Raw genomic sequence first — 12,412 nt, forward strand, 5'->3', positions numbered from 1 at the left:
AAATGAAAACTAAAATTGTTTACGCACGGGCTAGTTTAGAAAAATTCTCACATATCAGCTCATTTAAAAGTTAATCTTTAACTTATGCATAAATCAATCTACCTTATTTTGTTTAGAAAACCCATAAATACAACTATTCTCTTCACCAATATTTTACTTTCTTCTTTATCCCCCTCTTTTAATACTTGTAAATTCTAAAGTTATTTGTTCATCATATATATTTAGAAGTTTTCATTCGTCATTCTTTCTTTTATGTGTATATAGTTTTTTTCTTCTTCTAATATTAATAAACGTATCAAACGGTGATATTATTATTTGATTTTAAATGACTACATTCAAATTTCGAACAACGTTGTTTGGCCATTTAAGTTATTTCAAATATTCTAATGGCAACAATTCGACTTGTCTTTTTCGGTCAATCACTTTTTTATTTTACAAAAACAAAAATCATGAGCATTTTTTTATTTCTGATCTAGACGTGTCATTTTAGGATTTCCTCAAACTCTCTCCCACTAACCTTTCGTCCACAAAATGTCATCCGAAAAGGTTGAGTTGGAAACATCACATTTATTTCCCAAAAACTCCATCAAAATTTAAATTTGAATAGTAAACGATATAAAATTCGGATTAGTGGGGCGTTGTGTTAATGGATTTATTTATTTTATTCAATTAGTAAGTTATTGGTCAAATTTTTATGAATAAAAATAACATAAATATTTAATATAAACAGAAAAATGAAATAAAATTGAAAAAAAAGTCTAAAAATAACCTTTTGATGATGCCATGATTCAACCTAGGTAATCTTTTTTCTGAAAAAAAAAGAATTCAATTCAATCATATTTAACAATATATGTGTGATATGCACCATCAAACTTTCTCTACAAAAATAAAATTCACATACTAATAGAAAAAAATATTAGTGATTAGATGTGCTTCTATTAATATAAATTTTCCAATAAAAATTAATTATTAGTTAATACATTGTGAATTTATATTAATAATATAATGGTATAATGTATTATTTAATAATATGATAAATTAATAGTATAATTTTTTTTACATTAATAATAATGTTTATCAATGGTCTATAATATTGATAGCATATACCTAAAATGTTAATACTGAGTTTTTTCACATATATGAATGAGATTATCTCTTGTTATTTACATATGTTTGGTTGTGGTGGGTTGTGATAGAGTTTCATTTTATTGACATCATGGACTATAACTAAGCCTTATAATTGTCATGTCACCTTTGTAATCATATGTAAGTACCCTATAAGGTAATTCAAGTAGTAGTTATAAGGAAAAAGAAAAGTTAGATCCCTTAAAGCTTGTCATTTTAGTCTCTTATGTCATCATGGTGACTTAGGCTAAGTTACTAGATAATTCAATGAGCATTAGATGCGACACATGAGTGATGTCCTTGGCACAATATTTCACACTTTTAAAATTTATTGCACTTTCCTTTTTGATTCAGAATGATGATGGATGAGCCTAAAGTTTTTTTACCCTAGTTTGACGTGTCAATCTAAATTAGTTGTTCCCAACATGGCATGTCAAGCATTGGTGGGATATTAAGGTGTATATGATCATTCCCAATATATGTTGAGATATGCAAACATCATTGTCATATTTATGAGAACCCAATGAAGTTTGGTAAGACCAAAATTCAATTTGATATGTCTTACATAACACTTGAAAGTGATGTTGTAAATAAGATGTATGTCATTGTTTAAGTGGAGAGCCATGCTTATTTTATGCATCCATTATGAAAGTGTAATAATGGGATGTAAGTCATCAAATGAGGTAGTTTAGTGACTGAGGTAGTTTATGATTATACCACTTATGAGCTAAGTAATGGTTGGTTTTACCTTTATTAGCTCAAGGTAAATTGTGATTTTATCATTGCCCCTTTAAAGAGGCCCCCTTCATTGTCTTGAATGTTCCTTCTTTTGCATTTTTCCTTCCCCTTCCGACGTCTCCTACTTTTCTAACATTTTTCATTTTTCTTGGTGATTAATCACTTGCTTGAGGTCCTTTATGACATCCTTTGCAATTCTTCATGCTACGTCTACCATATTTTTATGTCGCTTCTATGAGGTACCATTTTACTTTTGCCACCTCATTCATTTTCTTTTCTTTCAAATAGTGCACTTTTATAAGAAAAGGAATGACAAGTATAATATTAACTTTAAAGGTTTACGTTGCACCATTGTCGTTGTACTAGAACAAGGATGCATCTCGCTTATGTGGAGTCTCTAAGAACTACACAATGAATTGAGGTGTCTCTGTTTTGAGGAACATGTTGTAATATTGGGGGATCACCATTATCTTGACCTTGTTTATATGGTCGACCAAGGTGATGTCAGTTACCTATATAAGAAAACTTGTATGTATTGTAAGTTTGTTTGAATGTTAAGAGTTGATAAATTTTAAGCACCTTTTTTATTTGGACTCTAGGTCATTTGGTTGTTACACAACCATTGTAGGTTATACTCCTAATCCAAGCATGTCATTAGCAGAAAGGATTGAATTGAACAATGAAGTGAAAAATATAGTGATAGACTTGAGGTTGCAAGCCTTAGTGGATTAGTGTAATTGGTTAAATCAACAAATATTAAAGGCATCTAATTGTTTTACCAAGTTTGAGAAGGTTACTTTGCAAAATTGAGTCATATATTCAAAGAAGGGTATAAAGACAACTATTTACTTGAAGTTTTCAAAAGTAAGTATCGGATTTGTTACTTAAGTGAAACTTTTAAAAGTTTCATGTATATGTATGATGTATGATTATTTATTTAGGTATCAAGTTAGAAGTTTGACTTCCTTTCATTGACTTTGAGATAGTAGGGCTACATATATATTTTAGATTGTTGTTAAGACAATTTCATTTGATTGGGTAAGCCTTTTCCTAAGCCTTCCAACTTGTTTTTCCATATGCTTCAAGTTGTATAAAAGAATGTTGCTAGTGGATCCCAATATTAAATTAAAAAATGATAATTAAATTTTAATTATATGGAAATTTCAGACTTGGTTTAATTCATGAGAACTTTCAATTTACTAATTGAACTAATAAAAGTTATCATTTACCTTTTATAAAATTTTGTTTTAAATATGTATATTTATTAAAACTTATATTTGGTGTTAGCAAATGTTTTTTTTATCCAAGTGAGATAAAATTGGTTTTTGAAATGTAGTCATTTTTTTATAAAAAAGGTTAGTTATTAGTTTGTTAGTTTTTGCATTTAACAAAAGAAAAAAGTCTGTTAATTTTTGTTAAAGAGGGAATTCAAACCCATAATCTATGGTTCCATCTCTTGACTCTTTACCACCAAATCAATTTTTTTTTTTTGTTATAACTTGAATATGTGTTCACGATGAATAACAAAATTTGGTGTCTATAGAAGAACTGCCTACTAACTTGTTAATATTTAGGAGAGGGAACAAGTTTATGGGTGTATTTTGTTGAGGTCTATGTATACGTGGCCTGCCAATATCATTTGGCATTCACCTTATTTACTAAGACGACGACATAATTAGTCAATTTGGTTGCATATTGGATTTCTTGAATCATCCATCTTTTTGAGTAATTTGATCTCACTTTCTCCCCAGTCCCCAGTCACACTAACTAAAATAAAATGTTATGGAAAAAAACATATAAAAAAAGTACCTCTCGAGCCCCATTTTTAAGTAGTAGATAGAAGATTAATAATTCATTAAAATATTTTGTTTAGATTATAGTAATTTCATAATTTATTTAATTTAATTTTTTCTAATAAAATAAAATATTTAATAATAATAACATTTATTATTCTCTTTAATTTTTTACTTAAATTTAGAAATACTCAAACATATGCATGAAAAAATGTTAGGTTATTTTATATACCCCAGTCGATCCCTGAATGAATCTTAAGCATTATTAATGGACAACCGTGACTATAGTTACTTCCCAACAACTCTATAGGTGGATCTATTCAATCACTAAGGACACTTTTTTTTTTAATAATAATAATCATTTTTGTTTTAAGGGGGGAGGGGGGGACTGTACAGGCTTAAATGGTCCAGCAAAGGTTAAGAACTTGTAGGATAGCTAGGGACTGGGACTGTATAGAACTTACCAAAATATAGTTGTCATTTGTAAATTTTAAATCATCTGCTTGCACTACTTATAATAATAATTATTATTATTTTTGTTATAAAAAATAATGATTCTTTTTTGAAACGCCTTCGTTCCTCGATCATTGGTCGATTCTCATGTATATTCAATACATTGTTCTCTTCCAGTGAAATGATGTCTTACGCGTACTTTTTTTTATATAGGAATTGATCATGAAATTTATAACACTTATTGCTTAATCAATTAAGCTGCATTCGCTTAATGTGTGCTACACATACTTCAAAAGAGTAGAAATTAAATTAGAGTCATGTTATATATATAAAAAATATTTTATAATTTATCATTTAACAAAAATATAGTATTAAATAAAAAGTTAACATATATATATTTTTTTTAATGTTCATTATTTTATCTAAAAGATATAAATCAATAAGAAAAATTATAAATATATAAATAAAATTATTTTTTTAAATACAATAAAATAGAATATACACAAACAAAATAAAATATTTTATGATATCATTTGATCACAAATCATATATATATATATATATATAAAATAATAATAATAATAATAAAATTATTAATTTTATTAATAATCACTACATTAAAAATAATATTGGACATAATTTCTAATTAGTTAATTGTATAATTTGTTATAATGATTATACATACCCATTAAATTCTAACAATATTTCATTTAGATTATAGTAATGATCCCTCTCACTTTTAATATATATTTTAATCCCTCCTAAAATAAATATTTTTATCTGATTAAGTAACATTCCATCTTATATAAGATAGTCGTGCCCCATAACAGAAACAGAAAAATATATAACAATAATGAAGGACAAGAAGTATAATACCTTGTCACATTAACATTAATTATTTTAAGTGATACTATGTGACCAATTAAAAATGATATATATATGTATGTATCTCAGTAATGCTAGGTTCCACGTCTTCATCCATGAAATAATAAAAAAGATGCCTAATTTTTCGGAAGATTCTTACAAATTGAAGTCCCGAGTTTACTGTAACGGCGTTTTTTCCCTTTTCGTTTTTTCTTCAATCTTTCTTTTGTTTAATGAATTTGATTTAAATGCACTTTTCTGATTGTTGCATTTTTTTTCTGATTTTAGTTTGTTAATTTTATAATATAATTACTTTAAAAATAACATCTAACATAATTTTTTTATTGATTAATAATATAACTCTAATGATAGAAATCAAACTCACTCTTTTAATCATTTTAAATTTTATGCATTATATTATAAAATTATAATGTTAATATTTTTTCAAATAAAACAAAAATGAATTATAGTCTTGACATTTTTTTATAATTTTTTTAATATTATTTAAAGTTTTATGTATTAAAAATCACAATGCTGCAGTTAGCATTTTTCTGCTCAAAACAATAAATATAAGCAAAATAAAATACTTGAAAAAGAAACTTTCATGTATATATTAGTGTATGCTAAAACATAGTACGGGCTGATAATACTGGTATAATATAATGAGAAATGTCAACTCTGGTGCTCACGAGAGGAGAAAACCAAACTTGTGTTTTTCAATTTCTTATTAATAAGCCATCATATATTTTCCTCCCCTCTTCAAACCCCTTACTTTATTTCTTCCAAAATATTTGACATCATGAGCCGATTCGAATGCTGAGGAGTAAGGAGTAGGTCTTCTTAGTCTTATTGGGACAAAACAACCCAAATCCCTTCAAACGGAGGGAACCTTGGAAAGTTAAAAACCCTTGAATTGGAGAGGAAAATAATGATCAGAATATGTTCCTATGTCAACAGCACATGTTATGAGAGAGACAAGTTTTCCTTGTTTATATACTTTCTACCTTCTGCCATATATTATATCTATACCCACCATCTTCATTTTCAATTACCCAACTTGTGTTAATGTTTCCCTTAGTTGGATCTTTTGCATTGAACTGGGTAACAATTAATGAATATTGACCTGGATCAAATGATATACATTGTGGCTGGGGTCAAATATGGACGTCAGACAATAGACAAACAAGAACAGGCAATGGTTACTTTGTGAATTGTTATGATGGATTGTGTATGTCCTTTCTAAAGTTTTTAAACATTTTTCATTTTTAACAAAAAATCTGCAGGTGTGTATGAAACAGCTAGTAGTGGTATGAAATCTGGGATTGACAAATTAAAGATAGATTAAAAACCATATAGTGTGTTGCAAATTATAAAAAGATCGAGTTGGATGCATCATCAGATGTCAATAAAGTTGATCAAAGTTTCAACTCCCCCTCCCTTTTATAGATTGCTTTTCGAAGTTAATTCAATTGTCAAACAATAATGCTAACGAATCCTACTTTTCTTCCCCATTCTACAAATATTCATTCTATTTAATTACAGCAATAAACTTTTCTGTTAAAAAGTGAAATGATACTATATGGATAAATAATATTCTAATTAATCAATTAGACAGTTTCAAGTTATGTAATGCAATCTTTTGACCAAAGATGCTTGTACTATATATAGGAATGATTTTCTACATTATTGGATGCGTGCAATCGATCCCTATTATAACATCTCCTGTTCTCTCCCCGTGCATGGAAGTCTAAAAGTTGTAGTCAAGATTCTAGTCATAGCTCATGCCCTAATATTAAAAAGTTAAATACAATTTGTCGAATGTGCATATCTATGATATAATATTGCAATCACTTGTAGCTGAAAGTACCTCAAACAATAAGTTTTACACGTCCTTGTTTATGCACATTTGACACCAAAATTGACTATTTTAAAATCCACACATCCCCAAATTACTGCATTATTTAGGTTGTCCAATTGCTAATGCTATGCCAAAAATCAGACGTCATAGTTACACACACATGGGAAGGGGGCCTGTGGAAACATGTGTTACTATTGAAGAAAAATAAAGTAAAATTAAAACAGTGGCCAGTGGTTCATGAAATAGGAGGAAAAAAGTCTTAGTTTAGGTGAGAAAAAAATTGAAAATGTTGATGAAGGATTGGGCCCCACAATAATACTTGCACTTGCACCAATATTGAGGTTAGACTATCTATGATTATGATGGTGAATGTTAGACAAAATATTTCACACCCTAGCTAACAAAGCAAAGTCTCTAACACAGGTCAACAATTAAGATAATCACGAGCCACAGGAGAGAAGGGTGGTAGATTTTAACAACTGTCAAGGAAAAGAGACAGAACCAGAGAGAGAAGAGTGGTAGTTGTCACATGATTTCCAACAGTACAAAAGGGACCAGCCGCATCTGTTTTCATTATGTAGGTTTATTACAATTTAAAGAGAACAAGTAGCCTGTCCGAATTTTGTTATTCTCAATATTTTCTTTTTTTCTTCCTTTGGAAAACCCAATTAGTCTTTCTTTCATCTTCAACTTGTGTGAGTCTTAATTAATTATGCTGTTGAATGAATGATTTACCAAAAAGTCATCCCTAAAACCAGGTATCAATTTTTATCGCATTTCTCCCATCCCTTTCTTTCACACCCTCCACCCATAAAAGAAACATCATACGATCCAACACTAATCCACTTCAATCCGTGTATGACTCATTCCTTAAGTCCATGCTGAGCGATGGAGCCTTCTAGAGATTACTGATTTGAAGATATGTTTGTATATGCAGTTGCACACAACACGTGATCAATAGACTTGGAAGAGAAAGACATCATCATCTTAGATGGTTAGTATTACTGTTTAGGGGAGAAAAATAGGATAAACACCTAAAGATTATGTAGTTTCTATATATGCTTTTGCTATATTTGTTTCTCTATATCTTTTTGAGCAACTAATGAATGATTTCATCTGTAAATTTTTCCTTCTTATGATGAGTTTCTTTCCCATCTCCCTTTTGGGGTTTTCTTAGGATCATGGATGTTCCTTAATTTGTTTTCTCTTCTTACCATACTCTAGTGGTTCCTCCCGGCACTGGAGCTTGTTGAAGATTTCATAATCAATTCACAACTTCTGTCCCAAAGATAATTTTTCATTTGCTTTTTCCTTCTTTTTCATTTTTAACTAATCATGCAAGATGTGTTTTGTGTATCTGAGTGTACTGTACTTTGAATATCTCTGATGTCCTCATCATGTGATCATATATCTCTTGCTGTTATATGCGTGTTGGGCACCTTGTTCTTATCCAGACTGTCCATTTCACATAAGATACTATAAAATTTTAAGTATATATAAGTTGAGAATTAAGAAGTTGCATTGGTTCATGAACATACTATTTTTCAAATTATCTGGATCCTTTTTTCTGTTTGTCAGGAACCTATTGAGTGGAATCTGATGTTAATTAGTAGTTAAATGAAAACCATTTCTGGTAGTTTATTGACTGAAAAAGTGAAATGAGACCTAATTAAACGATCGAATTCGTCACACAAACTTGCACCAATCTACTTCATTGTTTGAATTTCCTCTTTAACTAATTTAATTTGAAACCCCTTTCTACACGTATCTTGAGGCATTCCATATATATCTTCAATTTGTGATTTACAAAAGCTACTTATAAGGTAAAAATTCTTAAAATATTTTTATCTGAACCTGACATTCATTAGAATTTTTTAACCTCTTCACGGTAGAGAAGTTGGTTGCACTCTTTACACTAAAGTCCTGACTTTCGAACTCTTATATTTATATAGTGGTATATATACGATACTTGTGTGTAATGGGGATCTAGTATAATAAATGCCTTTTGCCTTAATTTCTCACTGTTACTTTACCGTCACCTCATAGCATTTCCGTGCAGTTATTTGAAGAGATTTAAAGCATAGTAATTGTTGTTGAGAAATTACAGCCTGTCCTTACACATTCTTGTTCACCTCACTTTAATATTCTGCACATTAAAATACTACTTCCTTGTTTGTTCCAGACCTGAAATTCCAACTTTGCAAACGACAAAAGAAGTCAATTGGTTGGAGGCAAAAACCCGTGCAACAACAAATAAACATGTCAGAAGGGTATGAAATTCATAACAATGAGGAAACTTCATCGGGATGTTCCCAGAAATGCTCTTCATTTGACTTGAATGAAGAATTAGCTTGCAGTACTGAAGATAACACTGATACAAAAGAGTGCTATGAGCTCACAACAACCAATGAGAAAGCAAAGGATGAGGGCACTTCAGCGAATGGAAGTAGCATATCATCAAGAGAAGGAAATGAGAGAAGAGGAACAACGGTAAGACAATATGTTAGATCAAAGATGCCTAGGCTTCGGTGGACTCCTGAGCTTCATCATTCATTTGCGCATGCTGTTGAAAGACTTGGTGGTCAAGAGAGTGAGTGTTTATTAATTAATTTGTATATCTACTAAAGCATTAGTACTCATTTATTTATTTATCAGAAATATTGAGTTGTGCGAGTTGTTATAGGTGAAACCAATCCTTTCCCGTAATAGCTAGTGAAAAAGTTAAAACATTTGATTGAACTATCTGCATTACTTTGTGCAGGAGCTACACCCAAGTTGGTGCTTCAACTGATGAATGTGCGAGGACTCAGCATTGCTCATGTCAAGAGTCACTTGCAGGTAGCTAGCACGAATTGAGGTTTAAGATAAATGCTCTTTAAATTAATTAACTTTTTCCTTAAAGTTCATTTTTGCGCATATAATAATGTGTGTAAACTTATCTACTAATCATTTTGTCCATTCCAAATGATTAAGGGTAAGGGTGTGTTTGAATACACGTTAAAATTCTGCTCAGTGGAGACCAAAATGTCTATACAAATACATTCAAGCTTAATTTATCATATATGACAATTCTTTTGTAAACAGCTTTTAATCTTTTTGGTAAACTTTACAGTTTACGATAAATTTTATTAAGATAAACTAAAAATGTTTGTATGGAAGTTAATTGTGAGTCACTTTTATTATAAGCTTAATTTAGCAAACCAAACTTACTAAATTGAGTGCTCATGATATAAGTTTTCCAGTGACGAATTTAATGAATAAATATTTAGTTCAGTTATTTATTAGCTGAAATATATAATCAATATTCAATTTTCACTTCAGATGTATCGGAGCAAGAAACTTGACGAGGCTGGGCAAGGTACAAGTACTATCCTGAATTCTTATGGTTTGTAATTTGTTTATGAATCAATACACGCAATAATGTTCTAATTTGTTAGTCTTGATTATTAAACTTAAGCTGGACAAGGGATGTTATTTGCGGGGAGGGGTTAATTACGTTTTTTCCAATAACGAATCCTAAATCAAGCAAAGTGATATAGCTAGAGGAAGAATTTAGGGTTAGGGTTTCTTTATCTTAGACAAAATCTCATGAACTTGACAATGCAGTTCACATTTACTGTGCAGTACTAAGTCAAACGTACAGGTCAAACCAGGAAGTAGTTCGTAGACCTCTGATACTCCATCAGTCCATAAGTCCTCAACAACATCTTAAGATGGGAAATGGTGGAATTATTCTAGCAAGTAATTTCAACAAACATAGTCATTTCCCAAGTCTCCTGCAGCCCTCCTTCTCCCTATCACGTTCACTTACAAACGACACCGATTCAAGGTAAATATTGCAAGCATTTGAATAACTTTATTTGCACCATTTATTAATAATAAGTTTGTCTTAAATTACTCCCTCCACCTCAAAATTATTATAATTTTAGATTTTCTATTTTCTTTCATAATTTGTCATTATAAAATTTGAAGGCTTGATATTTGTTTTTTGTCAATTATATCTCCACTTAATATTTATATTCGTTTTTCAATATCTTTTTTCACTTATCATCTTTCTCTTTTGTAGTTTTTGTTGATTTTGTAGTCAAAATATATAACTATATTAGTTAAACATTTGTTCATTTATTTGCAATAACTTTTTAACAACAACAGTTTTAAAATAGAGACAGTATAAATTATCTGAGCAGACAAGGGAAATAGTGTAAAAAGACTCTTTTTTAATGAATGTAATAAGATATTGGTATGAAAAATGTGGTGAGACAACTATAGTTCATGTTCAAATCCTTCCTCTTGTACGTTTTTTTTTTTTTGTTTTTGCTTTCAGGTTCCCATTGATATAAAAAAAATCCTTCGTCTTGTTTTCCACAGATTTACAAAAGGAAAAATACTAATTAAATGCACATTTACTTTTTCTTTCATCTTAGTTTCAAATTAGTTTTCTTTTTAATTATTTATCTCTTATTTTTTTATCACATTATTTATCATGTCTATCTTTTTTCCTTCTTTTATTTTTTCTTTTTACTTCTCCCTTCTTTTCACCCATACATCCCAAAAATAAGGTGTATTGATATCTTTACTCTTTACAAAAAGAAAATTCAACAAATTAAATTATTTTATTGTAACCTTTGTTAAATTTGTAACCACTCTAGGCACCAGCATTGGTACATCAATCATCAAGCTTTTAGAATACCAATAGCTTCAGGCCAAATTCAACCAAAGGATACACGCGGCAGAATTGCCCCCATGAGACCAAGCCAATTGCTTGAAGAGAAAAGGTGGCCTCCGTTAGAAATTTTGAACAATCATCAATCGAAGTTCCAAAAGTTACCTTCCATTGATTCTCCTAAAATTGGGTCACAAGCTATTCAACCAGCTGAATGGAGTAGTTTTATGAACAACACAAGCATCATAGATTATCTATCGAACAACTCCAATGAACCTCGCAACAATTCCAACAGCTTAAAGCTAGAATTTGGTCCTCCATTTCGGATTAAGGTAAATTATTAGGGTGTAACAAAAATAAGACACTTGTATTCATCTACATATATATGTTTGCTCTTTCTTCACCATTCATGCATAATCATTTAATTTGTTATGCAGAAAGACGAGCAACAATTTCTTGATTTGCAACTGGGTTTGAGTCACACATGTACAGTTGGAACCGATGGCAAGATGGATCATTATAGAGAAACCCCAGAAATCAGCACTAAGCTTTCACTTTCTTAGAGTTTCGTAATGTCAATAACGCAGATACTATAGCCTAGCTAATCATAAAAATAGAGAGATGGTATATCGTCCAAACACCAAAAATAGGTACAACAAGGATCAATGTCCCTAGCGATAGGACATGGGCTTTGTTAGATATATATAGTTTTTTTAAAACCTACATAGGATTTGATTGTAAAAGGAAATGTATCCTGATTGAGAGTGAGTTCAATTCCCCATTAGCGATTTTTCGTGTGTAAGTGATTGGTTAAATCAATGCACTAAATATAAATGAAGAGAACAAGGAGTAACTTCAAGGGAAAAAGGATGGAAAATGGAACAAACAGTGAAAATATGGCGGTCTTGCTTTACTACA

At 30.1% G+C, this 12,412-nt stretch overlaps 1 protein-coding gene across 1 annotated transcript; it reads left to right on the forward strand.

Annotated features, from left to right (window-relative positions):
* The first annotated feature begins 7,430 nt into the window (after positions 1-7,430).
* LOC114374764 lies at positions 7,431-12,332 on the forward strand. Its single transcript, XM_028332437.1, has 7 exons — positions 7,431-7,825; positions 9,014-9,421; positions 9,593-9,669; positions 10,153-10,189; positions 10,456-10,660; positions 11,481-11,826; positions 11,932-12,332. The coding sequence occupies exons 2-7, from the start codon at positions 9,091-9,093 to the stop codon at positions 12,055-12,057; spliced, it is 1,122 nt and encodes a 373-aa protein (XP_028188238.1). The 5' UTR covers positions 7,431-7,825; positions 9,014-9,090; the 3' UTR covers positions 12,058-12,332.
* The last annotated feature ends 80 nt before the right edge of the window (positions 12,333-12,412 follow it).

The sequence above is a fragment of the Glycine soja genome, chromosome 11, assembly GCF_004193775.1.
Source record: "Glycine soja cultivar W05 chromosome 11, ASM419377v2, whole genome shotgun sequence".
Classification (NCBI taxonomy): Eukaryota; Viridiplantae; Streptophyta; class Magnoliopsida; order Fabales; family Fabaceae; genus Glycine; species Glycine soja.